At 38.5% G+C, this 16,085-nt stretch overlaps 1 protein-coding gene across 3 annotated transcripts in view; it reads right to left on the minus strand.

Moving 5' to 3' along the window:
* RGS6 (regulator of G protein signaling 6) overlaps positions 1–16,085 on the minus strand; it is a 684,015-nt gene that overhangs the window by 11,841 nt on the left and 656,089 nt on the right. The window contains exon 18 of one of the 3 annotated variants that reach the window (XM_074235808.1): positions 2,030–2,096. The exons of the other annotated variants lie outside the window; for them this stretch is intronic. Within the exon in view, the coding sequence (XP_074091909.1) occupies positions 2,030–2,096 (67 nt within the window). The remainder of the gene's footprint in view (positions 1–2,029; positions 2,097–16,085) is intronic. 3 annotated transcript variants of the gene reach the window in all.

Genomic DNA, 16,085 nt, shown 5'->3' on the forward strand with positions numbered 1-16,085 from the left:
AGGGAATCAATTTAGTAAAGGACTTTAGTCATAACAGGCTTATTGTAGCAAACTTTGCCTAAGTCCAGATTTCCCATTCTGTGACTTTCTCTGGTCATGAAGATTCAGGTCATCAGAAAGGAGGTATATGTTAACACAATTGAGGAAACATGGCAGTTCTTTTTAGTTGTGCTGCTAAAGGCTGTATGTGCTATGGCTAGAACAAAATGCTATCTGTTATTCTCCTCTAGGATGCTAGAGAAATTCCTGAACTGGGCTGCTGAAAAAATTGCACTTGAATTCATTCATAAGAAATATATGGATAGGAACCAGATGGTGATTTCATTGTGATAGAGAATTCTTGGCCAGGAAATTTCCTTTACATATGTGTGCAGATATGCATTCACAGAACATTTCCTAGAGCATCAAGACATTGACTTGCCCAGGTCATATGATTATTCTGGATCAGAGGAGGGACCTAAACTCAAACTCTGAGGAAAGTTCACTATCTTAATCTATGTTGCTTCTCCTGAAACTTTCTGGAAAAGATAAAAGAGGCAACCACTTTTCATAGGGATTCTCAAATCATTATACAAGGTTTGGCAAGATGGAATTTTCCAAGAACTCAGTGGGGTACTTTCCATCTTTCCCAAATGCTATGCTCACAATCTACTTGGATGTGCATCACCCAAGTGTGTGTGTGTGTGGTGTGTGTGTGTGTGTGTGTGTGTGTGTGTGTGCGCGCGCTCATACACCTCTTGGATTTCTTGTTAGCCAGCCCTCCTGGAGCTTTCCCCTATGAGACCCAGGAGGACCATCTCCCAGGCAAAGGTCAAGGTCATCCTGCTCAAATGAAGCATCAAGTTTTGATAGGAAACAACAGCTCATAATGATTTTGCTACAAACATTTCTAGGACAGGCCTCTCTCCCCTTACCCCATTTTTCCCCCATCCTGGAATGTGGTGGATTGGCATGAGATCAATTAAAGATCTACCAAAACCATCCCCAGTGGCAGTATAACAATTACAGAATAGGTGTGTGTGCGTGTGTGTGTGTGTGGGGGGGGAGAGGGGTCCTTAGTGTAGCATTTTAAAAGGATGCTTCAAAGCAAACAATCTTGTTGTTTTTTGTTTTTTTTTATTTATTGGGTTTTTGTTTGTTTTGTTTTTTCTTAATTTTTTACAACCATTTTTAGTTGTCTAATCTTAAACCACTTGAATATTCTTTCTTGGTTTTGGTCATTCCCTACAAAGGCTGTTAAAGAATTGCCACAATTCCCCCTAATTCAAAAGGGAATAAACAATGCATCTCAAAAGTTCATCTTGCTGGCTATCCAGCAGAAAGTAATGGAGATTTTTATTTCCTATAGGATTTTACTCTGTTTTATCTGATGAGTCTTAAATCCTTAATAGAGCAATAGTAACAAAGGGGGAAGATACTGGATTTAAAAGATATCCTTAAGTGGATAGACTTCTGCTGAACTTTATTAGTGGAGTGGATGGAAAAGGTGCTAACTGATCTCAGTGAATGTTATTTTAGAAAAAGCAATGCATATGGAATTTGAGAACTTGGCTCTGCTATTGTGTGATCTTGGCAAGTCCCTTAACCTCTATTCTCAGGCTAATCATCTGTAAAATAAGGAGGCTGGGTTGCTAAGAACCTCTAGGTTTCCTTCAAACTCTAAAGCATACTGTTGCAATCTAATGACTAGCTGAATTTTGAAGTCTTTTTCAGTTCTAAATTGTTGCCCAGCTATAGACATCCTTTACTCATCTCCTCACAAGTATCCTGAATGAGGAGCTCACTCCAAAGTCACTATCTTGGGCATAAAGATGGAGAAATAGTCATCAGTGTCAATCGGGGCAGGAAGCTATGGTGAAACAGACCAAGACATAAAGGAATAAATGCGTGAGGCAACACATCTGTGGAAGCAGGGAGGGAAGAGAGGAGGCAACAGACCAACTGATCATTCTTTCCAGTTTCAGAGCACCTTCCATCCAAAGGATCCCAAAGTATGGGACAGAGCATTAGAGATAGAGGGATCACTCACCCGCTGCTGGAAGGTAGCCACCTCTGGGGTGAAACGCGGTAGCCAGTCTTATTCTGCGCCAGCAGCACTATGCAATTGGGTTTTTAGGAAGGGAAGTGAAGAATAACTTATCCAATGGCAACTGTGAATACCTATTGTTCTAGAGGAGCCCCTATATTGATACCAAAAGGCAGCAGGCATGCAAAGCATGCAACAAGTTTATTATAGAAGCAGCATATACAGCTATGTTCATGCCTATATAGAGTATATGGTATGTTCACTACCATACATTATTCATATAGGATGATAGCTCAACCTCATACAGCAGGCATCACACACACAGAGATATACATGCAATAAGCAAATATGTACATAATGCATATGTGTATATAGACATGCATTTGCATAAATGTTACAAGTAATCTGTATAAGCAATAACTTGACCAATTATGTAGTTGAGGTGTAGGTATCCAGGATGCCAGTCACTGAAAAATAGCTGCGGTACACAATTTGTTATTATTCAATTGTCTGACTTTTTGTGATCCTATTTGGGGTTTTCTTGGCAAAGATAATGAAGCAACATGCTTAAGTGGTTTGTTCAAGGTCACACAGCTAATAAGTGTCTAAGAGCAGATTTGAACTGAGGTCTTCCTGACTCTAGACTTGATTTTCTATACACTCTGCAACCTAGCTGCCCCAACTCTTATTTCAAGCTCTCTTGTATGTTTTGTCTTCCTCCCTTAGAATGTAAACTCCTTGAAGGCAGGTACAGCTCCATGCCAGTGTCTGGCACATTTTAAGTAATTTGTGTTTTATTCATCTATAATATGTCCCTAGAAAGGCTTCACTCTCTAACCTTATCTCTCCTCCTTTGTTCTCTTCTAGCTTGGAGTGACTTTTCCTCTTAATAAATTAACAACTGGTACTTTCTTTAGCTCCTCAAAATAAGAGAGTCCCACATGCCTATTAGCTTAAGGAATCAGATCTTAGAGACAAAGTTGGTTTCTTTAGCACTGGGATAGCTCATGTTCCTTTACTCATGACTTATTTTTTTTATATATATTTAGAGATATCAAATAACTTACCATGAGGTAGATGAATAGGGATAAGTTCAGTGTCTCAAGGCAACAAATGGGCAGCAATCAGAATGTTTTCCCCAATGTCCCACTATCCAGTGAGGATAAGACAATTAAAACATAGGCCATATTTTAGTAAAATAGCTAATGTGTGATCTGAGGTGACTGAGATATATGAAGAGTCTAAGGTGGAGATGCCAAACATGCACCCACAGCTTGCAATCTGCCCAACTCTTCTGAGTGTACCAAACCATATTAAAAGGTAATTTACAAAATAAATAAAAATACAATAAAATAGAAAATGTTAATGTGGTTTTCCAATATATCTGCAGGAATTTTTATTATGGTTTTTTTCCACTACAGCTCTAAGACATAGAAAGTATCCTTTCTGATTGTTTTCTTTAGGAAAATACAGATATAATGTAAAAAAATATATTTTACTCTTCAATTCATTAAACTGGTAGGGTTTGGCTCTTAAAGCTAGTCAAAGTGTAGCCTCTTCCAACTTTTCTAGTTTTCTTATATCTTATTCCTATCCACAAACTCAATGATCTGGATTCTGATCTCCTTGCTATTTCTTGCACAAAAGTCTCCATCTTCCAACTTTGTGCATTTCTTTGCCTGCCCCTCCAGGCATAGGAGTTTCTTCCCTTTTCATCTGTGCTTCCTGATTTCCTACAAGTCCCAGCTAAAATCCCACCTTCTTTAGGAAGCCTTTCCTGATACCTTTTAATACTTATTCCCATTTCATTCTGCAAATATCTTATTTGCACATAGTTATTTGTATGTTGTCATTTCCTCGATTGTGAGCTCCTTAAAGACTGTTTTTGTCTTTCTATATATCTCCTGGATTTAGTGCAATGTTTTTGGTACATTGTTGTTCGGTTGTGTTGGATTTTTCATGACCCTGTGGACCATACTGTCCATGTGTTTTCTGGGCAAAACCTGGAGTGAATTGCCATTTCCTTTCTCAGCAGATAAAACAAGCAGGGTTAAATGACTTGAACTCAGATCTTCGTGACTCCAGGTCCAGCACTCTATCCACTGAAACACCTAACTGCTTCCAAATGCCTAAGGAAAAAGTAGGTACTTTATAAATACTTGTTGCTTTGTCTTGACTTGACCTATGGGATCACAAATGATAAGAGATGAATCTGTGATATTGCCTTTGTCAGGCATATGAATGTGTCACATTATTTTCAAATAACAGCATTAGTATCCCTACATATTTAGAAGTATACTTATTCTGGGTCTATTTATTATTGTATAGAGAAGGACTTTAAAAATTTTTCAACTCAGAATTCACAATGGCCCATGGCAAGACCAAAGTTATATGAAAACTATTTGCAGATATATAACTTTGTAGATGTTTTGGATGATCTTCACACAAGTTTCCAGCTCTTTTGTGTGAGATACATGCCATCTCATTGACAATGGCATGCAGTTAACGACTCTCTTGATACTGAGTATGAGGGAGCTATCCCTCTATGTCAGCCTCTCTATTCTTGATTTTTCAGTCCAAATTTTTCTTACAAATATTTGCTTTTAGCTATCCCTGCTCCTGAATAGATATGACTAAACCTTCACTCCAGAAGGTTTAATACTGACTAGACTTTTTAAGTTTACCTTTAAAAATATCTTATTAAAAGTTTACTGACTTTACTGGGATTACCATGTTTAATGAGAAGCGTCGAAGACTTTAGGCATAAGGGATGAAAAGGGAAAACAGAAGATTAATAATCATAATTATACAATCCCATGATTAGCTCGAAGCAATCTTGAAGAAGCCTGAGAGAGGAGTTAGTGTCATTTTCAATTGGATTGGTTCCTCCAGAAAGCTGCAAAGAGTATATATGTGGGAAAAAAATTTTTTTTTCCTGGCTCTGATTGTTGCCAAACCATCATGTTTCTAAGGCAAGGACTCATTAGTTGTAGAAGAAAGAATATAGCAAGCAGGAGGTCTCAGGATGGCAGCCTCACAAGCTTTTGTTCTCTACTTTCCGGACCAGGCAACCCAAAGGCAGCAAGTGTCCACCCTATCCATCCTTGCCACCTCACTGCAGTGTAGCTGTCTAAACCTCCCTTGCTAAAAAACAAACAAACAAAAAGTCCCCCAAAAGAACGAGCGCTCTGGTGTTCTGGCTCAGTGATCTCATTTTTGCTTTCTGAGAAGACAGCCCTACAAATCAGACACAGCTCCAGCTGTGACTTTGAAAAAGGCATGACTGACATCTGAAGACAAGTAAATCTGCTTCCCAAAACTATCACTCTTATTTTGGTTGGTCTATTAAGGACCAAATGAGATAACATTTGTAAAATTCTTTGCAAGTCTCAGAGTTATACAAATCCATTATTGTTGCTGTTGTTAGTGTTATCTACTGCTATCTCCTACTGTAAAGTAGGGATATATTAGAGAAGGAAGTTCTTGATATTAATTCACTTCTAACCCCAAATGCCAGCATTCCATCCTCAAATCATATTAACTAGTTTATAATTTTTTAATGTGATATTGACAATTCATTCACTGAAATACAGTAAATTTCTTCAATAAAGATTAATTGATTCACAAAATCCTAGCTTTACAAAGGATTAAGGTTAGCTATTAAGGCAGGCATACCTTTTCCAAGTAATCACTTCCAGTTGTAGCAGGGAAGTTCTAAGGACAGAGAAATATTGTGATATTTTTTTGGTTGGGGACAAATCATGTGACTTTTCCTGTACTATTACTGCTCTGTATTGGCTTGGTGGGTCTGACTAAGGTCTCACCTTTAGGGCAGTAACATGGGCACAACCAGCCAAGCATGCTTTGTAGACAATAAACACTATACATACCCACTGGATAATATCTTACTTAGGCATTAGGTCATTCCTTAAGGAACACCCCTGTGACAGGTACAGTAGAAAATCATAGCACCATCCTTGTTTGTCCCATCACAGAAAATGTACTTACGGAGTTATCACTTCCTTATGGGGTTCTTTTTGTGACTCTACCCAGCTGCTATCCAGTTTCTTTACCCCTTCCCTTCTCCAGGCTAAATCCATGTGATCGCAGTTCCATGCATCTGGATCTATATTGATCTAAGCCCAGTCACTATCCATAGGTGTTTTTCCCTTTCTCTTTTTCCCCCTTTTTAACTTGACAATTGCTATTCTCCTTTAAAGGTCTCTTTTTGTTTAACCTTATTACCTTCGTGGAAACTCACACTTTTTAACTCGACTATCCTCTTTGCCCTTCTCCCACAACTGTTTCTTACCTTGCTAAAGTACTTAAACTTGATTCCCTCATAGGGAATCAGTAGTTTCCTGCCTTCACTTTAGCCTTTCTTTCCTTTAACTTCTGCTAATCAGTCTGCTCCTTCATCTCTCTTTCCTTTTAGCTCATAGCAATACTGAAATTCACTATCTAGCTACTTCTTCAAAGAATTTGTGCACTTTTTGTAGTAACTTCTATGTAGTAGCTTTGTAGTAACTTTTTTTTTTGTAGTAACATTTATACAACCTGTGAATTAGTTTAAGCCTTTCTTACCTCCCTGAATCAGAGAGTTTGGTAATTTCATCACCCAAATGAAGCACAGCTGTCCTTCTTTCCAACCCCAGTGACCAGTTGTTGAAGTTTGGAGGTAACTATGTTTCTTTTGGGCAGTTCTCAATGTTACAAAGTTCCTCTCTGTTATTAGTTCTATGGGACAAATTGAAAAATCCTTGGGTATTTAAGTCTCAGATTCCCTGGGTCACTGACTTCCTCTCCTTGTCACATTGAGAGAGTGTGTCAGAGTCAGGACTTGGAGCCAGATCTACCAGACTCCAAGGCCTGTCTATCATACACTGTGGCATTCAGTCTCTGTCTTTGTATATGGAGAAAAAGTTGATTTTTTAAATCATTTCCACCTACTGATAAACCTCTAGAGGAACAGAGAAAAAGTCTACTATACTTTAGTGTCAAGTTTTTAGCATTTTTAAAAGTTTCCTTCTTCCACAACTATCCTATTTCCTCCAGGCTAAGTATCCTTAAGCAGACTGCTCATAATTGCCATAATAATAACTAGCATTCAAGTAAAGATTGGGCAACTAGCTGTGGAAGTGAAAAGAGTGCAGGTCCTGGAAGCTGGAAATCTGTCCTCTGAAACTTACTAGATATGTGGACAAGTCACAACTCCATTTGCCTTAGTTTTCTTGTCTCTAAAATGAGTTGGAGGAGGAAGTGGCAAGTCACTCTAGTATCTTTGGCAAGAAACCCCCCAAATGGAAGCATAAAGAGTTAGATATGATTGAACAACAGTAGCAAAAGTAAAGTTTGGTAAAGCAATTTACAAATACTACTTTAATTTATCTTTATATTATTATTATTACCATTTTAGATGCTTCAATTATTACCACCCCCAATTTATAAATGAGGAAACTATGGCAGTCAGCAAGTAGCTGAGCTAAGATTTGAGTTTAGGTTTTCCAGACTCAAGGTCCGGTGCTCTATCAACCATACCCTCATCTTGCTTTACCTGTTTAGATGGTAATATGATGAAACATCCATAGTTGGACCTCATAGTCACAGTACATACAGACACACACACACACATACATGATGAATTAGATGAAGTAGTCTCAATATGTTATAGAGCACAAAGGAGGCATTAATTCCTGTGAGCTACATGTTTCTTTCATCAATGATAGCCCAGAATTGTAGTAGTCTTATAATAATCACACTGCTGTCTCATGCTGAGCACATAATCAACTAAAACCTCGGTCTTTTTATATGAAATTTCTGTCAAGCCAGATATTCCCCATTTTTAAACTTGTTCAAATGATTTCTTGAACTCTGTTCACTTGTTCAGGAGTTTTGCATGGAGAAATTGCTTAACAATGTTAACTGAAATACAAATAAGAACTTTGCATTTTCTTATTATTCTTTATATCTTCCCCTCCTCCCCCACACTTTTTTTGCTTTTGGTTGTACCCACTGGTTTTAGCCCCTGGAGATTTTGGGGTTTAGAATCTAGTGCATTAGGATCAGAAGAGGGAGAATTTAGAACTGGCAATGTGATGCAGAAGAATAGATACTGCATTTGATACGCTTGGTTTTTTTAGGTTTTTGCAAGGCAAATGGGGTTAAGTGGCTTGCCCAAGGCCACACAGCTAGGTAATCATTAAGTGTCTGAGACCGGATTTGAACCCAGGTACTCCTGACTCCAGGGCCGGTGCTTTATCCACTGCGCTACCTAGGTGCCCCACCAGAGGACTTTAAATCCAGGCTTTGCCCTTCTTGAACTATGGGACCTTAGGGAAGTCTTTGACCCTCAGTTTCCTCTTCTCTCAAATGGGGGCATTGGATTGGATGATTTAAGTTCTCTTCTAGTCTAAAGTTTATGATCTAGTCTAATCATCTCTCTTTTTTTTTTAGATTTTTGCAAGGCAAACGGGGTTAAGTGGCTTGCCCAAGGCCACACAGCTAGGTAATTATCAAGTGTATGAGGTCAGATTTGAACCCAGGTACTCCTGACTCCAAGGCCGGTGCTCTATTCACTGCACCACCTAGCCACCTCTAATCATCTCCTTTTGAGGAAATTTAAGGAAATAAGACACCTTATGCCAATGGTCCTCAGCTCAGTAACCTTCCCAGTTTGTGTCATTGATATGGGTTTTGTTTCATCTTCCAAGTCAGATAAAAATATTGATTTATGTACCAAGAGAACCCTCTGCAATGATACCAGTGATCTCCAGAGGTATCAGGGATCCATTTGTCAACATTCAGTTTAGTTACATAAGCCATACTAATGAAAAATTCGCTGTTCCCTATACAGACACACAATCTGATCTGGGTAGATGGGTAAGCAAAATTTTCATACTTTGGTTTCTTGGACAGGAGAATTAACACATTATTTAAGAAGACTAGAAAGGAGGGTATTTCTGGTCCCTAGAGTACAATACTATGCCACAGATGGCACAGATAGTTTTCACTGAGAGTTGAGAGCATTGCAGTAAGATTCTGCTGCAGGGTCAAGCTACCCATATCAATATCCTTCAGCCCCACATAGTCATGCTCCTATTCCCTTTGTCCAAATATTTAAAAGCAATTGGGCATCCATTTAATATTTCTCTTGGAGATTATGGAATATTTGAAGACCCTTTGGTCAGTTTATTAACATTCATCTTGACCTCCAGTATAATAACATTAAATTCTCAAATTGGAAACCTGGTGATCAACCCTATACTTCTCTGAACTATTTTCTTGACTGATGCAACTTTGTTTCAGAATATTTCTACTGAAATTCTTTTCTTCAGTTCCAGTTCTTCTGTCTGCAAGACTAATATTCTCCAAACATTCTAATATGCCCATTTTTGACCCAATCAATGATCATTTAAGTGTTGTCTATATTCCAAGCATCTCACAAATTACAACCAAAAAAAAAAAATAAAGAAGATGCTTTAAAGTTTGCAAAGTACTTTTCTTGCAGGGTAGTTTATCATTTTTATTGTACAGATGAGGAAACTGAGGCTTAGGGAAGTTAAGTATCATACCCAAGATCACCCTGTTAAGTGTTAGAACTGGGATTTAAACCTAGATTTCTTGGTCCCGAGCTTTTTCTCATTTCACTCTTCCATACTGTCACATACTATTTGTATTTTATTACTTAATTGTAGTGTAGGTCTTGAGTCCTCAAGGAGAGTATTGAATTCCTTAACCTTTTATGATTCTCAAACTCTCACTAATCAGTTTTGGTTTCAATTCTGTTTCTGCTGATTAATAAAAATTTCCTACCTTTTTTTCTCAGGTTCTTCTTGTTAAATGAGGCAGCTGTACTAGATCAATTACTAAGTATTTTTAAAAATGTAAATATTTTTCTTTTGTAAAAAAATATTTTCATTCAGTTTTATTTTATTGAATAAAAGCATTTCCATAACAGTAAAATAAAATATGATTGTGCATAAAACTGCAAATCTACTATGTTCAAACTGCTATTACTTTCAAATATATAATGAAATAATAATGCAAATTCTTTTATCTTCTCTCCCACCCTAGAGATGACCACCATCAGCCACAAATAGGTGTATATATGTGTGTGTATGTGTGTATGTATGTATATATGTAAAATTATTCTATATATACTTCTATTTATCAATTCTTTCTCTGGTTTCAGAGTGTCTTCCTTCATATGTTCTTTTTTTTTAGATTTTTGCAAGGCAATGGGGTTAAGTGGCTTGCCCAAGGTCACACAGCTAGATAATTATTAAATGTCTGAGGCCGGATTTGAACTCATGTACTCCTGACTTAAGGGCTGGTGCTCTATCCACTGTGCCACCTAGCCGCCCCCCCCATATATTCTTTATGGTTAATTTGGATATTTATAATAGATAAAATAATTTGTTTGCAATGGAATGCTGAGTGAGTACTTTTAAAGTGCTTTCTGTGTGTCATATACTTGACATACACATAGACAACAGTGACACAGTCACAGTCTGTAAGGAGGTTGTATTTCAATAGGAGTATGTGACATATTCCCAGATAAAGAAAAACTTTTAAAATACCAAACAAAAGAATTCATGTTTTCTTCCAAGGACAATAGGAAACCACTGAGTTTTCTTGAGGAGAGTGATATGGTCAGATTAATACTTTTAAGAATGTCAATTTGACAGAGGACCAGAAGGCTAATTAGGAGGATATTAAAATAATCCAGGTGAGCCTTGATAAGGGTCTGGATGAGAGTGGTTGTTATATGTATACAGTTAGATGATGTGGCTATTCCCATCTTCTGTACTCAAATCTTACTCAGTACTTCCCATCTGCTTATTTCTTTAATCCTACTCTTTCTCTCAGTTCATACTTCCCTAGGAAAATTGTAGTCATTTGATGACAGTTACCTCTTCTCTCATTCTCATTTCACAACCTCTTGATATCACCCCTTATCTCCTATGCCTTTAATCTCTTCTGAACATGTGGCCCTTTTCCTCCCAAAGACAGCCTTTCTATACATTCACCTGATCTCATCCCTTTCCCCTCTTCTACAGAATTTCCCCCACCATTACATTTTCTTTACAATCTTCAATCTTTGCCTATCCACTGGTTCCTTCCCTGAAGCCTACAGAGACCCCAAGTTCCCCGACCCTTAAGTAGATCCTACAATTCCCCCTAGCTTTATTCCTCATTTAAATCCCTTCCCCTCTTGAAAAAGAGTCTATTTCTTGCCAAATTCTTTTCTAAATCCTATGGAATCTAGCTTCTTACACCATTACTATTCAAAATGCTCTTTCCACAGTTATCAGTAATATCTTAATGGTCAAGTCTAAGGGTCTTTTCTCCATCCTCATCCCGTTTGATCTGTCAGGTACAGAGTTCACAATATTGACCAACCTCTTCTGAATATTCCCTTTTCTCTGGTTTTCATAAAGCCTGCTCTCTATTCTTTCTCTACTCATCTTATTCCTTCTCAGTCTTCATTGCTGGATTTTCATCCTTGTTCCAGACAACCCCCCCCCCCCCCCCCCGGCTCCATTCTGGATTGAGTTTCATTCATGTTCTGGACCCCACCGCCCACGCCCCCCCCCCACCGTGTTCATTCTTGATTTTTTTCCCTCTTTTTCTCTTTCTACTTTACCTATCTTTTCTTGTTTTATCTATCAGGTGCAGTTAACAATGCTGACCAACCTCTTCTCCTGAATATTCCCTTTTCTCTGAGTTTTCTATAAAGACTGCTCTCTATTCTCTCTCTCTACCCATCTAACCATTCCTTCTTAGTCTTCATTGCTGGATTTTCATCCATGCTCCAGACACCCCCCCCCCCCCATTCCATTCTCGATTTTTTTCTTTTTTTCTCTCTCCACTCTATTCTCTGGTAATCTTATCATCCCATGCATTCTATTATCATCAACTACATACTGATGACTCTCAGATCTTTTTACCCAACACTCACCTTGCTCTGAGCTTCAGTCTGCATCACAAATTGCCTATTGGACATTTCATATTAGATGTCCCACAGGCATCTCAAACTTGGTATGCTAAAAGTAAATTTATTTCTTTTTTCCCAAAATTATCCAACCCCTCCTCTAAACTTTCCTATTACTGTTAAAGGCATCATCCTTCCAGTCTCTTCAGTGCCATCTTTGACTCCTCACTTTCACTCACCCTACGTAGCCCATCATTTGCCTTTCTTTGCATTCTAAGAGGATGCATATGCATTTTATATTTATATATTTACATATATGTGTATATCTAGATAGACAGATATATAGATGCATATATCTTCTCCCTAATAATGCAAGTCTCCTAATTCATCTCCTGAATTCAAATTTCTTCTCACTCCAATTTATTCTTTATACAGCTGCCAGAGTTATCATTTTTCAATAGCTCTTTTTTATTGTATTTGTTGTTGTTTAGCTGCATCAGAATTTTTGTGACCCCTTGTATCAAAGCATTCCAGACCTATCCATCTTCCACTCTCTTCCAAGTCTGTCCAAGGCCATGTGTGTTGCTTCCATGACACTATCTATCCACCTCATCCTCTGCTGTCTCTTTCTCCTTTTGACTTCAAACTTATCCCACATCAGGGTGTTTTCTCATTATGTGGTCAGAGTATTTACACTTCAGCTTCAGTATTTGTTCTTCCAATGAACAGTTTGAATTAATTTCTTTAAGTGTTGTCTGATTTGATCTCCTTGCTGCCTAAAAGTCTTTTCCAGCAACTTTAAGAACAAAACAAATATGAATTCTTCTGTTGTCATGTAAAATTTTTCACAGTGTAGTCTCTTCTCTATCTGTTCTCTTCGACATTATTCCCATATTATGTGACCTTCACTCAACACACTAATTTAATTTAATATTTCTCACACATGATACTCTATTTACTAACTCTCTGCTGACCATCCTTCAAGCCTGGAATGTTCTCCTTTCTCGCTTCTACCTATGCAATCCCTGTTTCTTTTAAGATACAATTTAAGTCCTATCTTCTGCAGATGTCCTTTTCTATTTTTCCTCCTTCCCAAAGTCAATAGCAAATTTCCCTACTTTGCTCCTATATTTTTATGGATCTTGTATATGCTTATAATAGTTAATAATATTTATATGGTACCTACTATGTGCTAAGCAATTTACAAATATGTTTCTTGATCCTCATAACAATCTTGGAAGGTGGGTTCTATTATTCCAAATGAGGAAATTGAAGCAAATAGAGGTTAGAAGTTAAAAGACTTACCCAAGGTCACATAACTAATATGAGTCACATTTGAACTCAGGTCTTCCTGAGACTAACTGGATAACCACACAGGCACAGCGATGTGACACAGTAGATAGAACACTGGCCCTAGAGTAGGACCTGAATTCAAATTTGGCCTCACATAATTATCTAGCTGTTATAACCTTGGCCAAGTCACTAAACCCCATTGCTTGGCAAAAAAAAAGTAAAAAAAAAAGAAAGGGCTTCAAATTTTGGAGGCAGCTAGAGCACCAGCCTTGGAGTCAGGGGATCTGGTTCAAATCTGACCTCAAGATACTTAATAGCTTAATATTTACTTGGGCAAGTCACATAACCCCATTGCCTTGCTAAAACAAAACAAAAAAAAGACATCCACTGTGAGTGAGAGAATAGAGTAAAATATTACTCCTTCATCTAAGAAACTCAGATAATTGGAAGAGATCTTGTCAAAAACAGGAAATCTAGTGGAGAGGTGGGTTTAGGATAGTGAGCCCTGGTTTGAGATGTTTAGGGCCCATCCAGGGAGAGCTACAGGAGGTAACTGGAAATGTAAGACTGGAGCTTAGAAGAGAGATGAGAGCTGACTGTGTAGCCTTGGGAATCATCTGCATAGAACTGATAGTTGAATTCATGAGAGCTGACCTGATCTCCACGAGGGAGATGGTTTTTACAGCCCCTTCCAGTTCCTTAGTCTTCAGTTGCAATGCCAAGCAGTTTTTCCTTTATCCTACTTTATCTTAATATTGGCAGCTGCTTCATCTCTTAGCTTTTTTCTTATGGTTTGCTGTGCTTTTACTTACACCTAGAAGCCTTCCATTGCTCCTGCCCTTCCATTTGAGATCACTGTTTTATATTCTCCTTAGTGCGCCACTGTAACTTACATTCCTGTCTTCACTGAAGGTGGCAGTTATATTGCCTGATTTTCTATTTTTCCTTCTTAAAACTACCTTGATGTTGAAAAACGTAGACTGAATCCTTATGTTCTCCAGCTTTTTACTTATTTATTTTTACAAAGGCTTCCCCCTTCCCCAAAGGCAGGTGCTCCTTATGAGTGAGGTAGAAACACATTTGTCTTTTAAAACAACAGTTTTTGTTTGTGAGCAACATTTGTTTATTTATTTTTGCACAGGACTTGTAGTCAGGAAGACTTGGGATCAAAGACTGCTATTTAGATACAAGCTGGGGGACCCTGGGCAAGTCACTAAATCTATGAGTCTTTCCTCATTTGTAAAATGAAGGGAATAGACGTGATGACCTCTTAAAGCTCTACATCTCTATTCCTATGATGTCAAACAGACTGAAAATCCTATCGCCCTCCTTCCAGTAGCTACTACACCATGACAAATTCAAGGAGAAAGTCTCTCCTGAGATGAGAGAGGGAGGAAAATAGGTCATGGGTTATCTCTTTAAATAGATTCCCCCACCTCATATCTCTTCCCCTCCTCCACCCACCTCCTCCTACAAGCCTTTCTCTCCAAAACAACTGGCAGGATCTGTTTGGGAGTTGAGATCAGCTGCTGCCAACATACAGCTGTGCTTTTTGGCTCAGAGGAGTTGGATTTGTATTTGGCTGTTCAGAAAATTAGGGCTGGGGAAAATACAGCAAGGGACTTTGGAGTCACATGTGCAGGAGAAAGAGGGAATAGGCTAGTCAGGGGGGAGTAAATGCAGGTTTCAGGAGCTTCCCCCTCATGAAGCCTATGCTGCTGCCATTCCATGTACCATCCAACTCCTGAGCCTTGAGGCTAATGTGTCATTGTGTTTTCTCTTAGAGTGGACACAATAGAAGGAGAGAACTGTTTGGCTATCTCTTCACTGGAACAGGTTTAGGATCAGCTGTGAGAGAGCTCCTTCTTCCAAGAGAGGGAATCACAGGATCTAGGGAATTAGAATCTTGGAGAACAATACAGACCTTCTGGCTACTAATTCTGAATTCACCATTGACAACATCCAGGCTGATTCAACTTCTCTGGACTGTCTTTCACCTGGATGCAGCAACAATATAGTCCGAGGCTTTCTCTCCTCAATGAGGGAAGCTGAATATTGGGGTGGAGGGAATAGGGTTGGGAGGAACTGTTATTGCTAAGGCTCTCACATGCCCACATTCCATTCACTCTGATGGGTGATGAACTCCTGGGAACCCAAGATGTATTGAGGCAGGAGGAAAATCATGTGGCAGCTCTGAATATGCCAAAGGCAACTCTTCCCAGATGGCTCTCCTTCAGCATGGCAGGGCATTCATAAGCTATGTTGCACACATCTCCCTTCCCCAGTGAATAGTGTGGGTGTCTGGGGACTGGAGTTGTGGGAAGGGTGGGCAGAATGGGCAATAACTCCTTTCTGGAAGCTATTGTCTGCAAACAAGCAAATCTCATGTGTTACCATTTCTTTATGAATATACCATTCAGCAACTCTAATTTCTCAGGTAGGTCAGCATTCTACCCATATTTTGGTCCCTTGTCTTAAATTCTGGCAGGAACATGAAAATGCTACACCATTATTATCATGTCTAATTGGGCACTGAATAACTTCCTAACTCTGATCATCCATCTTTGTTGTGTCAATAAACTACAACTTGAACATATAAAGATGAAGGTAATCAAAGACTTTTTGAGTGGTAAGAAACCTTAGAGATATCCTAGACAATCTAGTCTATTGGAAAATGCACTGAACTAGGTAAGGAGACCTAGAGTTTCGGTTCTTGCTCTGACACTGGCTGAGTGATCACAGTCAAGTCTCTTGTTTACAGGACCATCATGAGAAAAGTGCATCATTAATCTGTGTGTGCTTATGGCATTAATATTATCATTTAGTCTAATT

This window comes from Macrotis lagotis, chromosome 4 (assembly GCF_037893015.1).
Source record: "Macrotis lagotis isolate mMagLag1 chromosome 4, bilby.v1.9.chrom.fasta, whole genome shotgun sequence".
NCBI classification, from domain to species: Eukaryota; Metazoa; Chordata; class Mammalia; order Peramelemorphia; family Peramelidae; genus Macrotis; species Macrotis lagotis.